Source organism: Marmota monax, unplaced genomic scaffold (assembly GCF_021218885.2).
Source record: "Marmota monax isolate L192 unplaced genomic scaffold, Marmota_monax_Labrador192_F-V1.1 WCK01_AAM20220418_F8-fsc00151, whole genome shotgun sequence".
Taxonomy (NCBI): Eukaryota; Metazoa; Chordata; class Mammalia; order Rodentia; family Sciuridae; genus Marmota; species Marmota monax.
This window is the reverse complement of record NW_026694226.1, coordinates 2,271,800-2,294,640: the sequence shown is the minus strand read 5'-3', so window position 1 is coordinate 2,294,640 and position 22,841 is coordinate 2,271,800. Positions and strand designations below refer to the sequence as shown.

Here is a 22,841-nt window from a genome sequence, read left to right as displayed (position 1 = left end):
AATGCTTATCAGAATCATTGAGAAGAGGTTTGAATGTGTCTTTGAAATTCATTTAGAGCACCCTCCCCCCCCCCAGTCATTTGGAAATCTTTTGTTGAAGATATCAATTAGGGCTGGGGTTGTAGCTCAGTGGTAGAGCACTTGCCTAGCACGTGTGAGCATGTGAGCACTGGGTTCCATCCTCAGCACCACATAAAAATAAAAGAAATAAAGCTATTGGTCTATCTACAACTAAAAAAATTATGGAAAAAAAAAGATATCAGGGGCTAGGGATGTGGCTCAAGCGGTAGCGCTCTCGCCTGGCATGCTTGCTGCCTGGGTTCGATCCTCAGCATCACATACAAAGATGTTGTGTCCGCCAAAAACTTAAAAAAAAAAAAAAAGATATCAATGAGTACCTTACTCAGGGGTTTTATCCAGATACAGTAAGACTAAAATTACTCAGGGTTTTTATCCAGATACAGTAAGACTAAAAGGAAGTTCTCTAGCCAAGCACAGTGGCCAACCCTGTACCTGTAATCCCAGCTACTCAGGTGACTGAAGCAGGAGGATCGCAAGTTTGAAACCAGCCTAGGCAATTTAGGGAGACCCCCATCTCAGAATAAAATTTTAAAAGGGCTGGGGATGTGGTTCAGTGGTAGAGCCTCCTGAGTTCAAGCTTCAGTACCATAAAACAAATAAATAGATAATAAATAAATAAATAAAGATGACTCACTGAGTACAGGATATCAAGTGGACAGGTAACAAAATGGAATAACTGCAACAGGAGGGGACGCCTCATTCTCCTTTAAGCTGTCTGAGGAGGAGAAAATAGCCTTGGAGGAGGAAGCAGTTTTGTGACTCAGAGGAATAGGTGGAAGACAATCCATGGAAGCTCATGTTTACATAAGAAGTCTCATTTCATCCCCACCGCATGATATTTTATTATGACTTTACAAATGAAGAAACTGAGGTACAGCAAGCTAATTTGCTACTACCTGGGGTTGAAACTTGAACTCAAGTGTCCCACCCTTTCAAACCACAGTGATTTCCACAGCACTACCCTATCTTGTATGGGAGTCTCTGGATTTCCCAGAGAGCCTAAGAATACTCGATATTCAGTAGATATCCAATAAACTCTTGTCTTAACAATTGACAGGAAAAAGAAATCCCGGATATCTTCAGGATAGTTAGAATATGTAGCAGTCCAGTATTCTTTCAAGCAAGGTTCTTTAGCCTTGGGGCTACAGATGTGGAATGAAGCGGAAGAAAACTACAATTCCCAAAAGGCCACAAAGGTGGCACCATTGCGCACGCGTGTTCTCCTTCCCTTGCCGGGCTTCTCGGGTCGTTCTCGCGCATGCGCTCTCGGAACGGTGTTTTCCAACATTTTGCTACTCTCCGACCAGAGTTGGTGGCTGTACCTCCTGCGACGTGGAGTTGCGATGCTGCCCTTTTCTTTCCTCCGGGTGGCTCGGGTAAGAACGGGGCTCCGGAGACTGGATAACCAGTGATTAGCCCTACTTCCTACCTTTGCCCATTCACAAACTCTCGGATTCTCCTGGCTTTTACACTGCACGTGTTCTTGGGCCTCAGCGGATGTGTAACTAGGGAATCCCTGAAACTCCCGGGCGCGCGTGGGGTGAACTGGGTTCTCTCTTCGTTCTGGCAGTCAGATGCCCCAGGGCCTCGTGACCGCCCATTTAACGTGGCATTAGGGGAGAGGACTGCGCCGGCTGCTAAACAGACACTGTGCTGGCTAACGAGTGGGTTCTCGTCTTCGACCCGCAACCCGAGCCTTTCCCGCCAGCTCTGGAACCATGCAGATGATGCAACCAAGCCCCACAGCTTTCATCAGGCAGGGGTCCTGCGGCAGTGTGGGCTAGAAGGAAGTGTAAAGGCGGGGGGGGGGGGGGGCGACGGTGACATGGGGACAGGATATGTGTTGGGCCTCCCTGCGGATCCACCCCTTCCCCACACATCCTCCCACCCCCAATACCTCTTTCCCAGGGACTGCTTCAGGTCTGCCCTTCCACCTCCATTGCTCTGGAAACCACCTCTACAGCCTGTGGCCTTAACCCCTGTCAGTTTGGTCTCTTCTCCTGACTGGGGTATCAGTTTGTGGAGGCCCTGAAGAAAGGCCCCTTTGTTCCTATGGGTGGGGAGGTTCTGGAATCTCTGGCTCTCTCCTGAATTTGGGAGACAGGGGCTTCTGGAGAATAAGCTTTGCCCTGTGGCTTTGCAGAGTGGCTCATGGGTTGAGGTGGAGAGAGAGTCTGAGGTGAGGTGAGTGGAACGAATCAGAATTACCCCTCTGGACATTGATCTCAACCTTGGATCTAGAACTGGCTTTTAAAGGTGGAGATGGGGGTGGAAAGAACTGGAACAGTCTGGCTGGACAACTGGCTGCCTGGTACAGAGCCAGAGGGCTGTATAAGCATGGCTGGGGGTGATTGGGAGACTATTTGTTTGGACAGTTTTTTATTTGACCATAGCTTTTCCTGCCCCTAGCCTCTGCAGAGATGTGACCAACTGGTCAGGATGGCTACTCGAGCTCAGCACAGCAAGGTGGCCCAAACTCAGACTGGAGAAGCAACCACAGGTTGGACAGGCCAGGAGAGTCTGTCAGACAGTGACCCTGAGATGTGGGAACTACTACAGAAGGAGAAGGACAGGCAGTGTCGTGGCCTGGAGCTCATTGCCTCAGAGGTGGGAGCTGGGGAGACAGGGTAGGGGGGTGGGTATAGGTAGTAACAAGCTATCTTGCCAATATTTCTTCAGATTTCCTTGTCAGACTCAGGGCCTTTCTGCTGGGCTTTATTTCCCTCTCTTTATTCTCCTCTGAAGCAAAAGCAAGGCCAGTTTATGGATATTTGGGCATTAGGAAGTTTACACAGCCTTCCAGAGTCCCTACAGCTTCAACTATTCCCTCTCTGCCTCCCAAGAGGAAAGAGGAGCCTGGAAACACAAATTTGAGTGGACAGGTGACCTTACTGGGAACAACATCATGGCAGCTGAGTTTCTGAGAATGCTCCTTCTGGCCCTGCCCCATGCTTGGCAAAGAACCCAGAATTAACAGCTTTTTGTACAGCCTGACTCCCCCCTGCAGCCTGCAGGCTCTGGCAGGGCGGGGCTATGGGGGTCCAGGGGAAGGGACTCAATACCTTCTGACATTGCCCCCCCATCACCCCAGAACTTCTGCAGCCGAGCTGCGCTGGAGGCCCTGGGGTCCTGTCTGAACAACAAGTACTCGGAGGGTTATCCTGGCAAGAGGTGAGGGCTAGGCACCAGAGGGCTGGAGGGCAACATCAGGGATGGTGCTCCCAGTGGTGGAACCTTCCTGTACCCTCCAGTATTTATGGAGCAGTGGCCTTCCCAGTCCTTTGCTGCTGGTCTAGAGTCCTTTTTCTGTGCCCTTATGTACCTCTCTTCATGGCAGATATTATGGGGGAGCAGAGGTAGTGGATCAAATTGAGCGGCTGTGCCAGCGCCGGGCCTTGGAAGCCTTTGACCTGGATCCTGCTCAGTGGGGAGTCAATGTCCAGCCCTACTCAGGGTCCCCAGCCAATCTGGCTGCCTACACCGCCCTTCTGCAGCCGCATGACCGACTCATGGGGTTGGACCTGCCTGATGGGGGCCAGTGAGTATGGATGGGGCAGATGCTGAGCTGTAGACAGTACTAATGTGGCAAAGGAGTTATTGCATACCCACTGTATTCCATATCATACCTCTCCCTGTCCTGCATGTTACAGTGGATGAGGAAGATAGGATCGCAGTCACATCAGTGTCCACCACAGAGTGGACAGAGCAATGAGATGCAGCAAGCTCAGGACAGACATTGGAGATGGGTAGGAAGGGAGTGAGGAAGTTGAGTTTTTACACTCTGAGACCTCCTTATTTCGTCTCACTTCCTAGTCTCACCCATGGCTACATGTCTGACGTCAAGCGGATCTCTGCCACATCTATCTTCTTTGAGTCTATGCCCTATAAACTCAATGTGAGTGCTCTAGGGTGTAGGAGGTAGTTGCCCAGGCCCTGGTTCTGCTGGGCAGTGGGGGGGCTAGAGCTCTGGGCAGCCCTCAGGGTTAAGGAGGGACAAGCACTATTGCCATCTCAGGCCTTTAGCTGTTTATCTGTCTGTCCAGCCCCAAACCGGACTCATTGACTATGACCAGTTGGCAATGACTGCTCGGCTTTTCCGACCACGGCTCATCATAGCTGGTACCAGTGCCTATGCTCGCCTCATTGACTATGCCCGCATGAGAGAGGTTGGTGGGGGGCTGGAGTACTGGCACTGTCTCAGGGTTTGGTGGAGAGATTGGGGGGTAGCATTGGGTATGCCTGTCTGGGCCCTCCCCAGGCTGAGGCTTATCTCTGTACCTGTCCAGGTGTGTGATGAAGTCAAGGCACACCTGTTGGCAGACATGGCCCACATCAGTGGCCTGGTGGCTGCCAAGGTGATCCCCTCACCTTTCAAGCATGCGGACATTGTCACCACCACCACTCACAAGACTCTTCGAGGGGCCAGGTCAGGTTCCCTGAGATCATGCCTTGCCTTTCCCTGCCTTCACACCCTGCTCTAGGCTGGATCTGAGAATTCATTCCTACCTATACCCCGGAAGACTTCCATTTAGTCTGTGATGGTTCTCCTTTTCTTGCTTTTGATGGCCATTCCTTGGCAGGGGATTTGTGAGTGGGAGTGAGGGGCTGATTCCCTCCACCACTGGAATCCACTGTACAAAGGACAACTGAGGGGACTCTGAGAGGCCTCGACAGCCCAAGCCAGCCAACTTCCTCTGATCTCCCCAATCCTTATCTTTTATTTTTAGCTTAGATTCTAACCACTCACCTTCTGCACAGGTCAGGACTCATCTTCTATCGGAAAGGGGTACAGTCTGTGGACCCCAAGACTGGCAGGGAGATACCTTACACATTTGAAGACCGAATCAACTTTGCTGTGTTCCCATCCTTGCAGGGGGGCCCACACAATCATGCCATTGCTGCAGTAGCAGTGGCCCTAAAACAGGTTGGGGAGCCTGCCCTATGGGGGTGGGGGGGACATTGTTCCCGAGACTTAAATGCTTCTGGTAACTAAAGTTGAAGCTGATGGAAGGGAACTGCCAGGACGGGAGGTGTCAAAGCTGGGGTCCTGGAGCCATGCTGAGTGTGAAGGGGCAGAAGAAGTAGGACCTGGGGCCTGGAGTCACAGGTGCTACTGTCTCATTCCCAGGCTTGTACCCCCATGTTCCGGGAGTACTCCCTACAGGTTTTGAAGAATGCTCGGGCCATGGCTGATGCCCTGCTAGAGCGAGGCTACTCACTGGTGTCTGGTGAGCCAGGGGGCTGGGTGAGGGCTTTTATAGCCTCAAGCAGGTGCACCAGACTCACCACTCCCTGATTATTAACCCCCTCAGGTGGCACTGACAACCACCTGGTGCTGGTAGATCTGCGGCCTAAAGGCCTGGATGGGGCTCGGGCTGAGCGGGTGCTAGAGCTTGTGTCCATCACTGCCAACAAGAACACATGTCCTGGAGACCGAAGTGCCATCACCCCTGGGGGCCTGCGGCTTGGTGAGATCTGGGGCTCAGGGAGGGAAGGACGCCCACAACGGGTGACCTTAGTTATACTAATCCTTTTTCCTGCCTCTCCAGGGGCCCCAGCCTTGACCTCTCGGCAATTCCGTGAGGATGACTTCCGGAGAGTTGTGGACTTCATTGATGAAGGAGTCAACATCGGTTTGAAGGTGAAGAGTAAGACTGGTAAGCAGACAAAGAAAGAGCCCCCTAGCCAGCCTCTTTACCTCACTGTGCTCCCTCCCCCAGCTGATTTCACTGCCTTCCATACAATGCTAACCTTTTTTTTTTTCCCCCCTCACCGCTCTAGCCAAGCTCCAGGATTTCAAATCCTTCCTGCTCAAGGACCCAGAAACAAGCCAGCACCTGGCCAACCTCAGGCAAAGGGTGGAGCAATTTGCCAGGGCCTTCCCCATGCCTGGTTTTGATGAGCGCTGAAAACACCTGGGAATCAAGGCCCACAGACTGGAAATTACTACCCCTGTCCCCCGCCTGCCTCACCTGGGCCAGTGGAAGGGCATACTACTTACCATTCTATTTTTTGGTGGAGGAGGTATAGTCCCCCTTGCCAGAATTTGTAGCTGAGGTTTCTTTTTTGTAACTAGATTTAGAAGGAGCCCCACTCTACCTCCAGCTTTCTGCCCTAATCCTCTGCCATTATCAGTATTATATAGACTCTTGCTCTTTCTTGAGGTGGGAGAGTTACCCAGTTGAGCCAGAGGAAGGGGTGGGTGGCACACTTCCTTTTTTTTAATCTAATAAAATGCTCACCTGCCCAGGAGTTTCTATTACTGTGGGAGGGGTCCCCTGGGCCAGCAGATGATTTGACTCCTTCAAAGTGTGTTCCTCCCTTCCCTACCACCACCACCACCACTACCACCACCACCACCACCACCACAAGGCCCCAGGAGGCTGCAGCCTCCTCTGTGTTTCTGATCAGAGCGGACACCAGACGTGATTAGCAGGCGCAGCAAATTCAATTTGTTAAATGAAATTGTATTTTGCCCACGGCTGCTTCTGTTTGATCCCCTGGGACAGAAGGGAGCAAGGGAAGGGAGGGGAGAGGAGCAGTGGGAAGCTGCTGGGGGAAGGCCAGGTGCGTACAGGGAGGGGGTGCTATTGGTGTGGGAGGCAGCAGGCTTGGGCAAGGGAAGAGCATGTAACATGGCATGGGTGCCTCAGCCTAGGCAGGCTGGGCATAGGCGACGAGCCCAGTCGAGCCTGAGCAGCACCACCCCTGGGCAGGCACTCAGAGCCTGGGTTAACATGGGGCCTGCCACGTCTCTTGGCACTCAGGTCCCTGCTTGCTGTTGGCTCACGTAGGCCACGCTTAACACGTAGCTTGCACCACACCCTGCAAGTACAGGGTAGGAGAGCAGAGGGGCTGGCTTGGGCCCTTTGGGTTGGACCCAGCTGCTGCTTGCCGCCCTGACTCCCCTCCCCCATGTGGGACTCAATCCAAGGGTCAGAGGCGCTTCCGCAGATGGGAGTGAGGGAGGATGGTGGGGGTTGGAGTTGCGTTCTCTGCGTGGGAACCAAGCCTGTATAAGCAGGAACTTGACAGAATGGCCAGACTGATGCCCCAGGGTCTGAGAGCAGGGAATGGAAGAAATGAGTGTGTGGTTTACATCGAACTCATGAACCCAGTCTGTTTAGAAGTCTGGCCGGTCCTTCTTCAGCTTCTTATAGTCAGTGGAAACCGCAAGGAACTAAGAGGAGAGGGAAAGGAGAGTTGTCCTGACAGACCCATTTTGCCCCATAGGGGAAGCACCAGGAGATAAGTGATGGACAAGCAGCCCTAGTCACCTGGAAGTACCTTGTATTGGTCATTGGGGCTCAAACGGTTCCAGGGTTCTGGGTTGTTCTTCCGGTCCCAGCTAGAGAAGAGAGGGGAGTGTTAGAGTCTCTAATCTGGGACTGGGTTCCAGCTAGGGCTCTACCCCCACCCTAGCACCCCCTCCGTGTCTCCTACCTTGGGGGCCCATTTCCTAGAGACCGATGGGAAGGAGCATGTTAGTGGGTGCTGACAAGTGAGACAAGAAGCTTGTCACATTGTCAGAGTGAGGCTTGGTGACAAGACAACCCAGTCCAGGGACTCCCTACCCCTTGCTTCCTGCTACCCTAGGTTAACCCCTCAGAGCAGAGTTTTGGGAATTGGGCAGATCTCAAGGGGCAGGGGTTTCAGTCCTTGAATTTGGACAGTGCAGTGGGTAGGTGCATCTTTTTATGAAAGCAATCAATCTTTGCTGCTTCCCAGCAGGGTGTTAAGTCTTAGCACCTCCCCAGCCCCACTGACACCCCCAGTAGCTCACCCAGCCATACCCCCAGTCTACCTGCAAGGACACAGAGGTACCCAAAAGCCTGCAGCGACAGCAGAGCAGCGTTGCCAAGGCAACAGGGCCTTGGAGCCACACAGGTTCAACTGGCTCCAAACTAGCAAGTCTAGCAGTCAGGTGGGATAGAAGGAAGGCAGGGGTCTCCCAAGTCAGGGTTCCAGCCCCAAGATACCAGATGCCTTGGGATTCCTGCTAGGGTTACGGATTCTCATTGTTCCAGAAAGGTCCAAGCCTTCCCACTCTACCTTGCCACACCCAGGACCCTTGCTTGCAATCCCAAGCCCAGCCTTTACCATACGTCCGGGCTGCGTAGGGCCAGTCTCAGTAAGTAGAGTGCAGCACTGCCCATGCCCAGGCCAATGAAACCGATCATTGGGATGAGCTGCAAAGAAAACAGGGCAGGGTCAGCCCCCTCCTCATAGTTCCCATTAACTTTACAAGTTAAATTTTTTTGTCTGCCAAACCACCCAAGGTCTGGTTCTGTGGTCTTCCTTACCCCTCAGCCAAACTGTCTGAGGTAATTTCCAGGGATATGGAGGCATATTGCAGGGATAGATTGAGGAGGGGTGTCTCCAAGGGAAGATTTGGAGCACTGGGGGAACTGGGCAGGAGGCAGGGCTCTGGAGGACTTGCAGGGTAGGACAGCATGAGAGTTAGGAGTTAGAATCCCAAGTTCTGAGGACTGAACTCACCCCCGGATGTCTTTTGATCTGCCGATAGAAGCGGGCCCCTAGACTGGTTCCTGCCATAACGCCTTTCCAGTGTCTGGTGCTCTTCTGTGGCTCTTCTCTATTCCTTCTCCTGGGGTCCGCCCACCACCAGGGAGGGGTCAGCCTAGCCCAGCCCGCTGGCGTTTTCCGACACCACACCACACCCAGCTCGCTTAAGCCCGGCAATCCCAAAGCAGACATGGGAATTGTTGGGAAGTCAGAAAGTATCTGCTCCCCAACTCTCTCCTCTATGTGCCTGCACCCTGACCCATGGGACACTATCATACTTGGGGCTTTAGGTCTCTCAGAGAGGGGCCCCACAGGCACCAAGAGACTGACTGAAGGGTGATACAAAAGTGGGACAAACTGACAGACCTGCAACAAGCACGTGTGAAGTATTCACAGGTGGGACCAGAGGGACGAGGGACCAGTGAGGGCATCTGCAGAGCTTTCCTGACACCCCTCACCCCTAGAGCCACCCAGGAGCTACTGATGATCCTGGTTCTGCCCTATATCAGAGTAGTGGGAGAAGGAGGGGGATGGATGGCCTCACTAGAGTTGCCCAGCCCATCTTGTGAGCAGTTTCTCCAGGTTGTGGTTGCCCTGGAAAGATGCTTGGAGGCTGGATAAGTCAGGTGTATCTGAGTCAGGATAGAAGGTCAGTTGTGGCAGTTTGGGAGTCTGAGAGACTTGACTTCCTTGGCAACCTGGGGTAGAAGTGAAGGTGGAGCCCCACTACCACCACCAAAGAGGCTACCCTCCACCTCTGTCTCTGGCTGTAGGACAAGAAGAGAATGGAGTGAGGAAGCCAGCAAAGATAGAAAAGATGAAGTAGGAAAAAGAAAAAGGCACAGAGACAGAATTGCAGAGTGATTGCCTCTTGTTCAGCCAATTCAGGTGTATGCTACACTGCCAGGATGGAAAGGCTCCAACCCCCGTTTTTTTAGAATTTGGAAGTGTTGGGGAAGCAGGAGCCCGCTTCATCCGCTTTTTCCCACTCCCACGCTAACCTCAACCATCAGCTCCCGCCTCTGCCGCTGGGATCTTGCCGAGGTCTCCCACTTCTATTCTCTGGTACCCGCCCTACGGCTGCACGGGCAGGGGCGAGCTGTGCACCCGCCGCTGGGCCCCTCAGGGGTACGGAAAAGGAGAAGGCTGTTCCTGAAGACCCCCTCCCCTTCTCTCACACTGATACCTCCCCCGCCCTGGGCTGACAAGCGCAGCTGTAATTAGGCTGCGGGGTCCCGGGCTCTCCGCCTCCCTCCGGCGGATAATGAGATAAAGTGTCAGAGACATGGCGAGAACAAAGAGACAGAGACTCGCTGCGATGTGTGTGTTGGGGGTGATGGTGGAAGAGGGGTGCTGACGGGAATGTCAGAGCCTCCAGCAGCGCAGAACCCTCCCTGAGCGCCCGCACCTCCAGGGCTGGGCCAGGGAGGAGATGTCCTGTCACACACAGAGCCCCTCAGCCCGCTGGGCTAAAAATCTCTAGCTAGAGCGGCTGCCCAGCTGGGCTGCACATCTGGCATTCTGTGGCACAGCTGAGGAGTCAGAACAGCGGGAGGGATCCTTGGCTCTTGCCCGGGTTCCTTTGCTCTGAGGCCCTCACTTTCTTCCCTCCGCCCTTTCTTCTGAGTTCTGGTGACACAGACCCTTGGTCCCGCTTCTTTGCTACAACTGCTACTGTTTATCCTGCTTTGGGCTTCAGCCGGCTTTCTGACCCTCCAATATTGGCTTTCCGTGACTCCTTGGCTTTTTACCTGCTTGTGGTCCTAGTTTCTGTGAGCCTATTCTTCTTTGGTTCACATCCCTGGACCATGATCTCTGGGGCTGAGCTGGAACACAGAACTTCTGGGTTCTCTTCCCCCACCTTCCTCCCTCTTTCTCTCCCTACCCGCCCCCGCCCCCTTCCCTGCACTTTCTCACCACAATGACTCTGGAAGGCCCCGCTGGCCTACCGAGGTGATGGACCGCTGGAGACATTAGCCATGAATTAGGCGCGTCCTGGGGTCGGGTCCGGACCAGACTGAACACTAAATTCCACTAGGACCCAAATCCTCTAGCTGGCAGCTCAACGCGTCAAACACAGGCTCGCTGGTGCTACCCTGTTCCCGGGATGGTGGTCGCGAGCGCCCCCTGGAGGAGCGGCTCCCAAACTCCGGGGAGAGGCCTTCGGCTCTCCGGTCAGGAAGTGCCGGCCCTTACATGCCCAGTTTTCGAGCAGGTAAGTGTAAGCCTGCAAACGTATAGGTTCACTTCCCACGGGTCACTCCCGCTACGCCCGCCACGAAGACAGTAGGTCCCTCAGCTTTCACTCTTCTGGTGTGAGGTGGGGCCACAGACCGCAGAAGGGTCTTGGAGGATTGCTGCGGAAGATTGCTGTAAGCAGCATCCCAGCTTCAGGCTGGTTCCTCTCACCATGCCGGACTGGGACGCCCACTCTGGGGCTATAGGTCCCGAAACTCACACTCTTGACTTGGCCTGCCTCTGCCCTTCTTTCTTCTTTGAGTCATTTGTCTGACTACCTCTGACTCTGAGTGTGTCTCTATGTGTCTGTGTCTCTCTGTTTCTTATATTCTGGTTGTGTATGTCTCCCTGCTGCTCTCCCTTTACCTGGCTTTGTCCTTCTGCATGTTTCTCTTTCTTGTGTGTCTTTCCTTTCCTCTACATTTCTCTATCTCCCTGTGTCTATCTTTACAAACGCCTTACTCTGTCTCTCTCTGTTTTCCCCCTTCTCTCTATTCTCCACCTCTATTCCTATTCTCTGGCTTGCTGCTCCTGTGAGGCGGCAGCAGTCCAATGGGACAGCCTGGAGACACCTCAGTACACTGCTCAGGGTCTCCCTCCCTGGTCACCTCCACATGCCCATCACCTCGGAGTGGCCTCGATCTTCCTGCTGCAGCTGTGGGATGTGGAGAGGGCGCCCGGAAGGGAAACAGTGCCCAACAGCTGTTCGGGAGCCCCGGGCCCCCTGACCCTCTGTGCCACTATTAAAGGCGCGGGGTCCCGAGGCTCCAAGATGATCATGATTGCATCAGTCAGACAGAAGCGGAGCCGGGAGCTGCGCGGCGAGTGAGCAAGAGAATGAGACAAAGACGCCGGTGCCATCTGTTTATGCAAAGCGCTCTCCGCCAGGGACCCCGGCGTCCCGGTGTTTGGCTCAGCTCAGAGCACAGGGTCATGATCCGCTCCCGCCCGGCGCCCCCAGTTGCGTCTGGGCTTTCCCCCTCCACAGCACCCAGAGGAGCCACCAGGCGAGCGGAACGGGGAGGGGGCTGGGGTGTTGATGTGATTGGAGCGGACGCGGCTGTTTCTTCAATAATGGATGGAGATGATGCGGACCGCGGAGCCGAGCCGGTCGGGAGAGGAGAGAGGAATAGAAATAGGGAGAGGAAGGAGCGGGGGCGGGAGACTCACCCAGTCACGCGCGCGTGCGCATATTCACATACACGCGCATCGCACTGTCATTCGGATGTATACCGCCGCCGCGCGGCTCACACCCAGCACACGCCCACTCACTGTCACCGAGACACACACCTGCAGAAGGAGATGCTGGAGCAACACACACTCACCAGTGGCTCTTCCTGATTTTCACACATACAGGCCTGAAGGCAGAGACAAGGAGATGCTTGCACGCAGCTGGGGCACACCCAGGCGTGAAGAGCGCATAAACACAGACACACCAAAGCACATATCAACATCCAGACACCTAGACACCCTGGGGCTTGGAAATCAGAGATGAGCTTGGGAGTGGGAAATAGGCAAACCCAACAATACCTACTTTCAGGGACAGACACAAAATCAGAGCCCATAAATGGACATAAATCTGGAGCTCACACACCCAGGGCACAGACAACACACACCAGGAGTACCGGTGCTCATAATTGTCATGGGCACAGAAAGACCTTACCACCCACAGCCACTCAGAGACTCAAACCTACACATATTCAGGAGCTGCCATCTGTGCTCCTCTGGGTGAAGTGTGGCTCAGAGGTCGCCAGGGCCCCCAGAGCAAACCTTGTTAGCCCAGCAGTGTAATGAGATAGTGCTGACAGGAGGCACCTGGGGCTGTGGACTCAGAGGCCTGTAGCCCCCTCTTGGCAGCCTGCAAGCTTCCCTCCCTGGTCCTCAGAGAGGGTGGTGTGGTCCTTGGATATCCACTGCAAGCAGTCCCAGTGGGTTGCTGCCCTGACTCCTGCAGTTGGCAGGGTGCAGGTGAGGAAGGTGGGGTAGGACCACTGGAGGACAGTGGCAGCTGCACTGGGAGATTCCCAAGATCCCCCAAGAGGGCTTCAAAGTGAGAGTCCCACCTCTTTACCCGACCTTCACATCCTTGCTGCCCAATCTTCTGACTTCAAGACTGGACAGTAGAGAGGGGTAGGATGCAAGTTGAGTCTTGGACCCTAGTACCCTGGCCCTTTCTCTGATCTATTTTCAATTCAGTCTGCTCCTTGGCCCAGACTTATGACCTTTGCAGTGTGAGGCAGCATCATCCATCACCCAGGCGGCTGCTGTGGGAATGGGAGGCGCTGGGGGCTCAAACAGGGTTGCTGTCTTGCCTGACGCACCCTCCTGGGACTTGCTTCCGGCCCGCGGGCCAGGGCTCAATCGGCCTGGAGCTTACTGAGCAGAAGAAGGGAGTGATCTTGGGGCTCAGTTGTGATACTGTGTCTTCTCTCCCCACCCCTGGCACCCCAATACCCCTCCTTCCAGCTCAGCACAGTCTGTTTCCCGGCTACTCCCGCCCCCCTTCTCTCGGGCCCTTTGCTTAATTTCCTATTAACTGCTGATAAATCCAATTAAACCACCGCTCTAATTAGGGACAGCTGCCGGCTCGGTAAGGCGAAGGAGGGGGGCGCCCCCCGAGTGTAAGGGGAGAACAGCCGCTCTCCCTGCTCCTCGATACCCCCACACCAGCATCGCCGCCCAATGAGCCAGTAAATTGGTTTTGCTTCAGCTGTGTGTGTGTGTGTGTGTGTGTGTGTGTGTGTGGTCCCGGGAGAGAGGGCCTCCGGTTTTGAGCCCCTCAGCCCTCTTGATGAATAGAGGTGATCAGAGCCCCGCTGCTGTCTCTCCTCTCACACACTTGTGATAGGCGGATCCCGAGGAGGGATGGGAGTAAAAGGTTGACTTGTGATTGTGGTGTGTGCGTGTGCCTGTGACCTGTCCCTAACCTAACCCATGCGTGATTAAAACGGGTGCTGCCTGAGTCTTCTGAATGACCCTGCTCCCTATCCCCGCATCCGGGACAGTCAAGGGCAAAGGGAACAAGAAACTGAATCCAGTCCTGCAGCGAGTCTTGCGTGTTTCCCTACCCCCATCACTTCAGCCTTCTGTAAGGAAGAGGCGGGGAGGGGGAGAACGCCCGTCCCGGGCCCTCCACTTCCCCAGCCCAGCTGAGCCTCTGCCCTCCCTCCGCCAGGAGCAGATGGTGCCCGGGCTCCCGCTGCCAACCTTGCTAGGCGGTGCCAACCTCAGTCCTGGCAGACAACGGGCTGACGAGAAGAGGAGCTTCTGGCTGGCCAGGCTGACCCTCCCCCACCCGCCATCAAGCCCAAGACCCTCTGCCTGCCTCACTCCAGCGACCACCCTAGGCTGCCTCTCACTGGTCGGTTCCCAGGTCCCCAATCTCCTCGTCTCCTTCTGCTCTCTTCCCCACACCTTCCCGCTCCTCGCCACCTGCCGCCCTGACCAGGGCCGGCGTATTTGCATATTTGCATATGCAAATAATAACATTTGCATACAGCGCGCCGCAGGGGGTCTCAGCGGAAAGCCAGTTAGCTGTCTGCCCCGAGTCCTCACACTCAGTACCTGTCGGAAAGGACTAGGGCAGGGGCCGCGAGGGAGGGGTTAGGCCCCCCGGCCTCGCTAACTGGGTTCCCGGAGGACTTGAGGAAGTGTTGCCATGGAGACGGCACGCACCCCACCCCCTCCAGGCCTAGGGTCTCGGGCTTGGTGTCTCTCGTTTTCTACCCTTGTCCACCCGCTACAGCCTGTCCCTATCCTTCCCTCTCCAACCGAGATCTTGCATCGCCCCCTGGTGGCCTAACTCGGCGCTGAGCCAGTTTCTAAAATGCAAAGGGCCGCCCGCGGCTAAACCTTCAAGAGCTGAGATACCTATCTTGACACGCAATCCTGCTTCCAGCAGTGGGGGCTCTGGGATGACGACTCCAGTCCAGCTCCCCCACCTATCCCCCTGCCTACCATCAGTCTCAGCCCAGATAAGTTTGATACCTTATGGGAGAGACTGGGGACAGCTGGAGAGGATTCCCACTCCATTGCAGGCCTTCTCCTCGTCCCCAAAGAACAAACTTTTCTAACTTTTGTCAAAACTTTATTTGGTACCGCGGATTAAGCCCTCGAGCATTTTACCACGAGCTACATCCCCAGTTTTTAAAATATTATTATTATTGTTTGTTTTTTGAGACAGGGTCTCACAAAATTGCTGAGGCTGCGCTCGAATTTAGGATCCTTCTGCCTCAGCCTCGCGATTTGTTGGGATTACAAGCGCACACTACAGCGCTCGGCTTGTCAAAACTTTAATAAATTTGCAGCATTCAAATAAGTTCGTACCCGCAATACCCCTGGACGCCTCCTTAGTGGAGATGTCTTCTCTCTCAAGATGGGCGGAGAAGTTGCGGGCTGCTCGAGTACCAGGTATCCGAGGCCCTAGGCCAGGGGTGGGGAGGGAGGCAGGAACCAGTCCCTTCCCAGAGCCTTCCTAAACCCCACGCCCCCAGCAGTCCAGTTGCTTTTGTCTCTTTTCTCCCCAACCTCCACTGGGCCCGCCCGGAATGGGGATGGGTGTCTCCCGACTGCAGGCGCCTTCACGCCTAAATCTCCTCCAGGAAGTCGGTGGGAAACAGCCCCACCTTGCGACCGGTGTAGACCTTGACGTAGCCGCCGGCTTCGTCTCCTTTCTGCACCACGATCTAGAAATTTAAGTATTAGAGACTAAGACAGGAATTGAGGGAAAAGGCAGAAGATGAGAGCAGCGGATCTTGGGGTACAGAAGCTCGTCCTAGTCTCATTAATGGGTTATGATCTCCAAGGAGAGTGACCCGCTGAGAAGCATTCAGGCTTGGGATTCGGTTGGAGCACCAGAGATACCTGGTCCTTCTTGAGAGTGATCTGCCCTATCTCGCGGTTCCCCACGAAAGATCTTGTTACACGGTGCACGCGTTCTCCAGCCCGAACTCGAATGATGAAGTTTGGAGGGAAAAATCCAACCTTCTCCCCGATTTTCCCCTAAGGAAGACAATGGGAAGATTCAATCTCTCACTTCAGGTTTTATATTTAACACATACCCCACCCCTAGCCCCTGCCATTTCTCTTACTCGCCACCACTCCTCATTGGAGTCATCAATGACTGTGATCTTCTCTCCGGGCCTGGGAGAGGAAGGAAGAGGCCTTTGAGATTTAGTCGCCTGCCTCATATACCACTCCCTGGGTGTGCCCCGAAAAGTCCAGCCCAAGTAGGATCCAAGCTTGGGGTTCCCCCTTTTCATTTCCCATAGGGAGTCAAGCTCTCCCTTCTTCATTCCCCAGTACTCCCCACCCTCTCCTCTGAAGGCCTCTCACGGAAAATCCAGATCGTCCTTTTCCAGGGCTTTGAACCGATAGAGAGCCACAAAATAATGAGACTGCTGGAAGCCAGGCTGCTTGTGCTGGGGATGAAAGGGGGTGGGGGTAATGCGTTTCAGGGCTCCTCTTTGTACCCCACATTGAGGAGCATTCTCTAGACATATTACATTCCAACTCCTAAGTCTTGAGCTTAGTGTGTTTGTGTGTGTGTGTGTGTGTGTGTACTGGATGTGGCAAAGCAAGGAAAAGGGTGATGGGAACTTCTGCTGAGGCCATACATGGTATCAGACCTGGGCTGGGGAGAGGACTGGGATCCTTACAGGGAGAAAGGATTCTCACTTTGTCATCAGGTGTTTTCTCAGCCGTCTTGCTCCCTTCAGGGTTACCTGGGATGGGAAACACAAATGTTTTTGCCTCCTGGAGTGTAGGCCTCATTTTCTTTCCCTTGTGTTGAAAGGCAATCTTTTTTTTTTTTTTTTTTTTAAGCCTGGTCCACCCCTTGCCTCTCCACTCTCTGTGCCACACATAACTGAACCCCACACATAAACCTACCCCATTTCTGTAGATAGAGGTGATTAACACTCACCATCCTGGGGTTTCCCTTCTTCTGGCCTGGCAGACTCTGGCTCCTCCTCCATCATGGCTGCTAGAGGCTGAAGGGGATACCAGAGTTAGAGAAATATTACCTTTGGAACCCATGCTTACCCTGGCTCTCCAGTCAGGCCAGAGAACTATAGAATAATAGGATCTCAGGGTTGGAAGAAGGAGGAAACATCTAGTCTAACCATCTGCTTAATGCAGAGACTTCTTCTGAAACAGCTGGCAGGTAGGTCACCTACCTGTGTTTGAATGTAGCTAATGGCATGGAGTTTACTACCTTACAAAGTAACCCTGTGCAATTTTAGGGCAGTTCCCTGCCTTGAGCCTATGTTATTCTACCTGTAATCTTCAGTTATTAGTCTTGATTTGCCCTCTGGAGCTATAAATGTGAAACAAATATGGCCTCCTTAAATAGCTGAGGAAAGCTGATATGTCCTTTCTGGCTTTTCTTCTCTAATAATTTTTAGTCCCTTCAAATCATCCCCATGATTCCAGGTCTTTCATTGTACTATCTGCCCTTTAAAAGTATTCCACTGTGTAAGAGAAAAATAGGCTGGTGCAGTGGCACAGGCTTATAATCCCAGCAATTTGAGAGACTGAGGCAGGAGGATCACAAGTTCAAAGCCAGCCTCAGCAACTTAGTGAGTCCCTAAGCAACTCAGTGAGACCCTGTCTCCAAATTAAAAAATAAAATAAAATAAAAGGGGCTGGGGATGGAGCTTAATGGCAAGCCCCCTGGGTTCAATCCCCAGTACCAAAGAGTGAGGACGGGGGAGAGGGAAGTGGGCAGCACAGTTTTTTTTTTTCCTGAATTAATTTAAAAGAACAGAATCCAAAAGTATGCTATCCTTTCTGGAAGCAAAGCTAAGGTTTTGTAAATTATAGTTCACACCACAGAAATCCCTAATCTGTGCCCAACCTTCTCAGATAAGTATATTTTTCTTAAAGAAATTTAAAATTATAAGTTTTGGCTCTTTTAGTTTGTAAGAATTTAAAATATATTATTCATTATATGTTTTCCCTCTTAGCTTTCACACAACTTCATTTTTATCAATGAGAAAAAAGGTCATCAATGAGGACCATGGACCAAATCATGTTGTAAGGCCTCAGAAATCTCCCTTTAGTTGGAAACTCCTAAAGGACCTAGACTCTTTGGTATACTGCCATTCAATCAATCTGAGGAATTGATCCAACTGTAACTATCATCCATATTAGTCCATAGTGGTTGTTTAGAAAGATATAAATTCCTTGCAGAACTGAACACAAGTCTATATTACCAATCTAGCAACTCTATTGTAAATGGAAATGAGGCTGTTCTTGGCCAATAGCTTTGTGCTTCAGTTTCATCATCTGTAAGATGAATGGGTCAAACTGAATGATCTTCACAGACCCTCTTTGTATGGCTCTAGAATTTTCTGATTACTTGGAAATGACAAATTCTTTTCCCCAAATCCAAAAGCACAACTCATGCCTCTGTTATCCAGCAATGCCAAGGACATGGAGCCTAGCCTTCTGTGGTATTTAATCTGACAATTTCAAAAGGGAGTTGAGAAACACACTATATGACAGTAGTTCTTAACCAAGGCCCATGGTGAGCCACAGCATGTGCATAAAGTCCTCTATATTTGCATGCAAAGATGTGTCTGTTAGGAATTGTGCCATTTTTGGGGAAAAGGATTTATAGTTCCTGTCAGCTTTCCAAAGGGGAAAATAACCTGCCCCATGGAATTCCTAGTAGGGACCCAGTAGGAATGTATGAGGCTCACATTTTTTTTATCTGCCTGGCCCTTCTTCCGTTCCTTGTTTGCCATGATTACCCCAGTGCGCAGAGTTTCAAACACAGGATCATTGCGATTGGCAGCAGCTAGTGAAATGGAAGAGAAGGAAGACATTATAGGGGAGGCAGAGAAAGGCTTGGAGAAAAGAGACCTCCTAAAGAAGAGAGAAGTGGGGAGATTGGGTAACTAGGTATCCATGGTGACTGTGTATGTGTGTGTGTGTGAGAGAGAAAAAGATAGAGGGAGAAAGGGGAGGGAAGGGTTAGAGAAGGATTAGCTGCATAACACTAATCTATAAAGGGTAAATGGTCCTAAAAAACATCACTGGAGCCAGGCATGGTGGCACACATCCAGTGACTCAGGATGCTGAAGCAGGAAGATTGCAGGTTTGAGGCAACCCTCAGCAACCTAGCAAGACCCTAAGAAATTTATCCAGACCCAGACTCAAAATAAAAAATGGAAAAGGCTAGGAATGTGGCTCAGTAGTAAAGTACCCTGGGGGGCTCAATCTCTATACCAAATAAATAAATAAATAAATAAATAAAATAACTGGAAAAGTAATATAATAGAGAAAAAATATTGATCAGAATTCCTTCCAGACAAATTATATGATATTGGAAAGACAACCTTCTACATTTTTTGGGGGGGGTGGGGTACCAGGGATTGAACTCAGGGGCACTCAGCCACTAAGCCACATCACCAGCCCTATTTTGTATTTTATTTAGAGACAGGGTCTCACTGAGTTGCTTAGTACCTCGCTTTTTGCTGAGGCTGGCTTTGAACTCAAGATCCTCCTGCCTTTGTCTCCCAAGCCACTGGGATTACAGGCATGCACCACTGTGCCCGGCCAACCTTGTACACTTTTTGGGAGTTAGGGCATACTTGGAATCACTATTCTCCTAAGGTGAATGCTCCCTTAACTGCTGCCTTCTGCTTTGCTGAGAAGCATGTACAAACTGGGTGTCACAACCAGTGGGCTCTTCTTTTTCACCCATGCTTCTCACACTGTTTGGTGACATTGAACAAATTATCAATGAATTTTTTTTTTTTTTATTGGTGGTGGTGCTGGGGATTGAACCCAGGGCCTTGTGCACAGAAGGCAAGCACTTTACCAACTGAGCTGTATCCCCAGCCCCGCAATGAATAATTTTTTAAGGATTATCAAATTAGGAACTTTCCAGGTTGTCCACAACTTTTGAGTCTGGTCCTAAGTCTGGCATGATACTATAACAAGGATAAGGACAATCTAGAAACCTTGTTCTTGTTTAGAAATGGTTTTGAAGGCCTGGGGTTGTGGCTCAGCGATAGAGCGTTTGTCTAGCACGTGCGAGGCCCTGGGTTCCATCCTCAGCACCATATAAAAATAAATAAAAATAAAGGTATTATGTCTAACTACAACCATAAAATAAATATTATAAAAAATAAATGGTTTTGCATGTGAAGAACACAGATTTTGAAGCGAAGATTAAGTTCTCAGTCTTGACTCCACCTCTGCTAGCTCCATGTAGTTCTAGCTAAATCTCACTCCTCTTAGTTTACAGTTTTTTTTTTTTCTCTTGGAGAGCAGAGGATTGAATCCAGCAACAACTGAGCATCATCCTATTTTTTTTTTTTTTAAATAGAGTCTCATTGAATTGCTCATGCTGGCCTTTGCTTCAACTTCCCAAGTAGCTGGAATTATAGGTATGTACCACCACCATGCCTAGCTAAAACGGGAATGTTGACTGCAACCAAAATGACTCCAAAAATATTAAGTGAAAACTATGGGAAATAGAATATTTCTGTTTCAGAATCTGGCTTCTAAAGCTAAAAGTGGTGTGAAACCATCTCTGGGTCTTGCCCACTCCCTCAGGTTCATTATGAGGCACTTACAGAGATCTTTGACACAAGCATACTGCTGGTTGCTGTAGAGTGGGGAGCTATAGGCCCGACGGAAACCAGGTGGCTGTAGGATGGGATGGAGGGCAGCATTAGAGATAGCAAGGTAGGGCCCAGCACCCCACTTCTCCCATGAATGCTTACCCCTTATCAGAGTAAGAGAGATGAGCCGAGAAAGCAGGAAGATGTATGGGATGACTTGAGGGACCAACAAGGGGGTAACTGGAAACATGTGCCCTCCCTCTTACTCTCTCATTCCCCAGACCCTACTCACGATCTTGCCGAAGCATCTCTGCATCTCCACATAGGATTGACAATGTTCATGGATGTTGGTTTTGCAGTTCTTACAGCGGAGCCCAAATTTGTTATTGACTTGGGAGGGGGAGAACATTGGGTAAGAATCCAGCTTGCCCTTTCCCTTTGTACCCCACAGTTACTCTGTGCTTCCCTCTAATCATATTTTCATAAGCTGAATCTTGACACAGCCCATCTATCCATTGCAAATATTTTTCTCCTACAACCTGTCCCCACCCCCTGCCTTCAACATCACATTCTCTCTACTTCCCTTTATAACTCACGCACAATCATCCGGGCACAGACATCACAGAACTTTGGCTTCTTGAAGAAGTGATCTTTGAATTTGTGGGGCTTGTCATTGATAAGCTTAGGAGGTTCTGGGGGTGGCTCCTCCTCTTCTTCTTCTTCCTCCTCTTCCTCATAGATGTAGTAGATGGGCCCACCCCCAGCTCCTACTGCCTCCCCATTGACCTGGGGCTCTGGGGGAAGCTCCATCTCCTTTGTCCCTGGAGAACCCTTCCTGAATAACTGCTTCAGCCGCTGTAGCTGAGGGAAGGAGTGAAGGAAATCCAGTGTTAAAAGGACTTTTGCTCTTCCTAGGGTAGCTGGAGTCAAAGCCAACTGGACATTTTCCTAACTTGGGTCAAGCAATCTGCCCCAGGGTTAGGGGTTTGGGGTACAGGTGCTGAATAGCATTCTAAAAATAAATGAGTCATACACAAGTGGGGTCATTTTAAGCACTTTCTTGTAGAAGCTGTAATGGCTTCCCAGCCGCCCACACCCAGTGGTGAGAGGCCCAGACTCACCCCACTTTGCGGAGTCTCTGTTGGGAAGGAGGGCTTAGGGGACTCCAGCACCTCCTTTTCTGTCATCCTGCAAGAGGTTGGACCCCACTATGAAATCTAAATTTTGACTGCCATTCTTCCCTCCCTTATTTCTATCCTTTAAAGTACGGTGGTCCTTGAAGGGGAAGCTTTGGGAGAAATTTGGGTAGACAGAGATCTTTCAGTAGGGCTTATGAACAGAAATATTTCATGAAGATCTAGAAAAAAGACCAACAGGCTAAAGTTTCTCACACTAATACCCATCCTTCTGCCCCAAGGGGTAGCCCCAGAGTTTACAGCCCCAACATAATACTTAAGGCTGTCTGGTTTCACGCATTTTCCTATTCATGGGGAATAGAAATGTGACACACCTTTCCACATCCCCTCTTCAAGAAGTTTAACATTGCATTCTGGAGTGCACACATGGAAGGATGGACTGAGACATTTCCTTCCCCTCTTTCCTGAACCCTGGGGCCCATGCCTAGTTCTGTCCCAGCTTGCCTTAGGCCTCAGCTATTTTAGGTTTTCAGAGTAATATGAGCCTTTCCTTCCCTTACTTTATTCCCTGGACCCCACCCCACCCCCACCTTCAATCCTAGCTAATCCTGGAGTAATAATTTCACTTCTAAAACCCAACTACTCACAGATAAGGAGAGAAATGAAGAAGCTGAATAGACTATGGATTGGGGAGAGCAGTCTTGGAAATGGAAAGAGGATGAAGGGGAAACTTACGTTTGGGATTCCCTAAACCAGTCCACCGTCTCTGGAGGGAAGAGGGAGACCCTGAGGCCTGAGGTGGTGCTGGGGAAGGACTGGTCCTCTTCCTTGGGGGCTAAGCCCCCCCAATACCCTCCGTACTCACACCAGCCACCCAGACGGTATTTTGTAGGCCGCTAGCCTCTTGTCTTGGTGTCAGTGTGAGATGACAGGGCTGAAGGAAAATGGACAGCTGAACGGCACAGCTGACACAGAGAAATTGGACACGAGAGGAGGTCTGGGGCAGGGCTGGACCCTAACTCCTCCCATCCCCCAGGGTTGTCCTTCCCTGATTCTTATGGTGAGTAGGTCAGTACCCGCTAGTCAGGAAGGGGCAGTTTCTCTTCATGCCACATACTTGAAGAGATTGTATTTGGTGGCGTGGGTGGGTACTGAAGATTGAAACCAGTGGCACTTTATCATCTAAGCTACATCCCCAATCCTTTTTTTTCTTTTGAGATAGGGTCTCACTAAGTTGTCCAAGCTAACCTCAAATTTGCAGTCCTTCTGTCTCAGCCTCCCAAAT

The 22,841-nt window shown here is 51.5% G+C and overlaps 3 protein-coding genes and 1 long non-coding RNA gene across 6 annotated transcripts; 1 reads left to right on the top strand and 3 right to left on the bottom strand.

The window, feature by feature from the left end:
* Nucleotides 1–898: 898 nt before the first annotated feature.
* Nucleotides 899–2,494, bottom strand: LOC124108191 (uncharacterized). Its single transcript, XR_006856634.2, has 2 exons — nt 1,979–2,494; nt 899–1,861 (listed from the first exon to the last, which is right to left on the bottom strand). It is a non-coding gene; the product is annotated as an uncharacterized LOC124108191 (long non-coding RNA).
* Shmt2 (serine hydroxymethyltransferase 2) lies at nt 1,318–6,328 on the top strand. Of its 3 annotated transcripts, none has more exons than XM_058586150.1 (12): nt 1,318–1,457; nt 2,491–2,688; nt 3,173–3,252; nt 3,419–3,619; nt 3,895–3,976; nt 4,125–4,247; nt 4,368–4,512; nt 4,845–5,005; nt 5,210–5,309; nt 5,394–5,549; nt 5,631–5,738; nt 5,863–6,328. In XM_058586150.1, the coding sequence occupies exons 1-12, from the start codon at nt 1,425–1,427 to the stop codon at nt 5,988–5,990; spliced, it is 1,515 nt and encodes a 504-aa protein (XP_058442133.1). In that variant the 5' UTR covers nt 1,318–1,424; the 3' UTR covers nt 5,991–6,328. The 3 variants fall into 3 exon arrangements, with proteins under 3 accessions (XP_058442133.1, XP_058442132.1, XP_058442134.1); XM_058586149.1 differs by lacking the exon at nt 1,318–1,457 and adding an exon at nt 1,658–1,837; XM_058586151.1 differs by lacking the exons at nt 1,318–1,457; nt 3,173–3,252 and adding an exon at nt 1,698–1,837.
* A 199-nt stretch (nt 6,329–6,527) lies between these two features.
* On the bottom strand, nt 6,528–8,710 carry Ndufa4l2 (NDUFA4 mitochondrial complex associated like 2). The gene is made up of 4 exons (XM_046466583.2): nt 8,581–8,710; nt 8,182–8,270; nt 7,369–7,429; nt 6,528–7,261 (listed from the first exon to the last, which is right to left on the bottom strand). Exons 1-4 carry the CDS (start codon nt 8,635–8,637, stop codon nt 7,205–7,207), a joined length of 264 nt encoding a protein of 87 aa, XP_046322539.1. The 5' UTR covers nt 8,638–8,710; the 3' UTR covers nt 6,528–7,204.
* A 6,373-nt stretch (nt 8,711–15,083) lies between these two features.
* On the bottom strand, nt 15,084–21,607 carry Stac3 (SH3 and cysteine rich domain 3). The gene is made up of 11 exons (XM_046466578.2): nt 21,542–21,607; nt 21,017–21,281; nt 20,713–20,810; nt 20,433–20,505; nt 18,549–18,646; nt 16,769–16,835; nt 16,522–16,568; nt 16,180–16,265; nt 15,936–15,987; nt 15,709–15,846; nt 15,084–15,530 (listed from the first exon to the last, which is right to left on the bottom strand). Exons 1-11 carry the CDS (start codon nt 21,605–21,607, stop codon nt 15,432–15,434), a joined length of 1,089 nt encoding a protein of 362 aa, XP_046322534.1. The 3' UTR covers nt 15,084–15,431.
* Nucleotides 21,608–22,841: the final 1,234 nt, after the last annotated feature.

What these genes read in the sequence shown, in the direction of transcription:
- Shmt2 (XM_058586150.1), top strand. Translation starts at nt 1,425, where the DNA reads ATGCTGCCCTTTTCTTTCCTCCGGGTGGCTCGG. An exon ending in GAGGGTTATCCTGGCAAGAG is followed by an intron (nt 3,253 to 3,418) that starts GTGAGGGCTAGG and finishes TCTTCATGGCAG; the next exon opens with ATATTATGGGGGAGCAGAGG. An exon ending in CTATGCCCTATAAACTCAAT is followed by an intron (nt 3,977 to 4,124) that starts GTGAGTGCTCTA and finishes CTGTCTGTCCAG; the next exon opens with CCCCAAACCGGACTCATTGA.
- Ndufa4l2 (XM_046466583.2), bottom strand. Translation starts at nt 8,637, where the DNA reads ATGGCAGGAACCAGTCTAGGGGCCCGCTTCTATCGGCAGATCAAAAGA. An exon ending in AGATCAAAAGACATCCGGGG is followed by an intron (nt 8,271 to 8,580) that starts GTGAGTTCAGTC and finishes TTTTCTTTGCAG; the next exon opens with CTCATCCCAATGATCGGTTT. An exon ending in CTACGCAGCCCGGACGTATG is followed by an intron (nt 7,430 to 8,181) that starts GTAAAGGCTGGG and finishes TCTCTTCTCTAG; the next exon opens with CTGGGACCGGAAGAACAACC.
- Stac3 (XM_046466578.2), bottom strand. Translation starts at nt 21,607, where the DNA reads ATGACAGAAAAGGAGGTGCTGGAGTCCCCTAAGCCCTCCTTCCCAACA. An exon ending in AAGGACGATCTGGATTTTCC is followed by an intron (nt 15,988 to 16,179) that starts GTGAGAGGCCTT and finishes TTCCTCTCCCAG; the next exon opens with GCCCGGAGAGAAGATCACAG. An exon ending in CCAATGAGGAGTGGTGGCGA is followed by an intron (nt 15,847 to 15,935) that starts GTAAGAGAAATG and finishes TGTCTTCCTTAG; the next exon opens with GGGAAAATCGGGGAGAAGGT.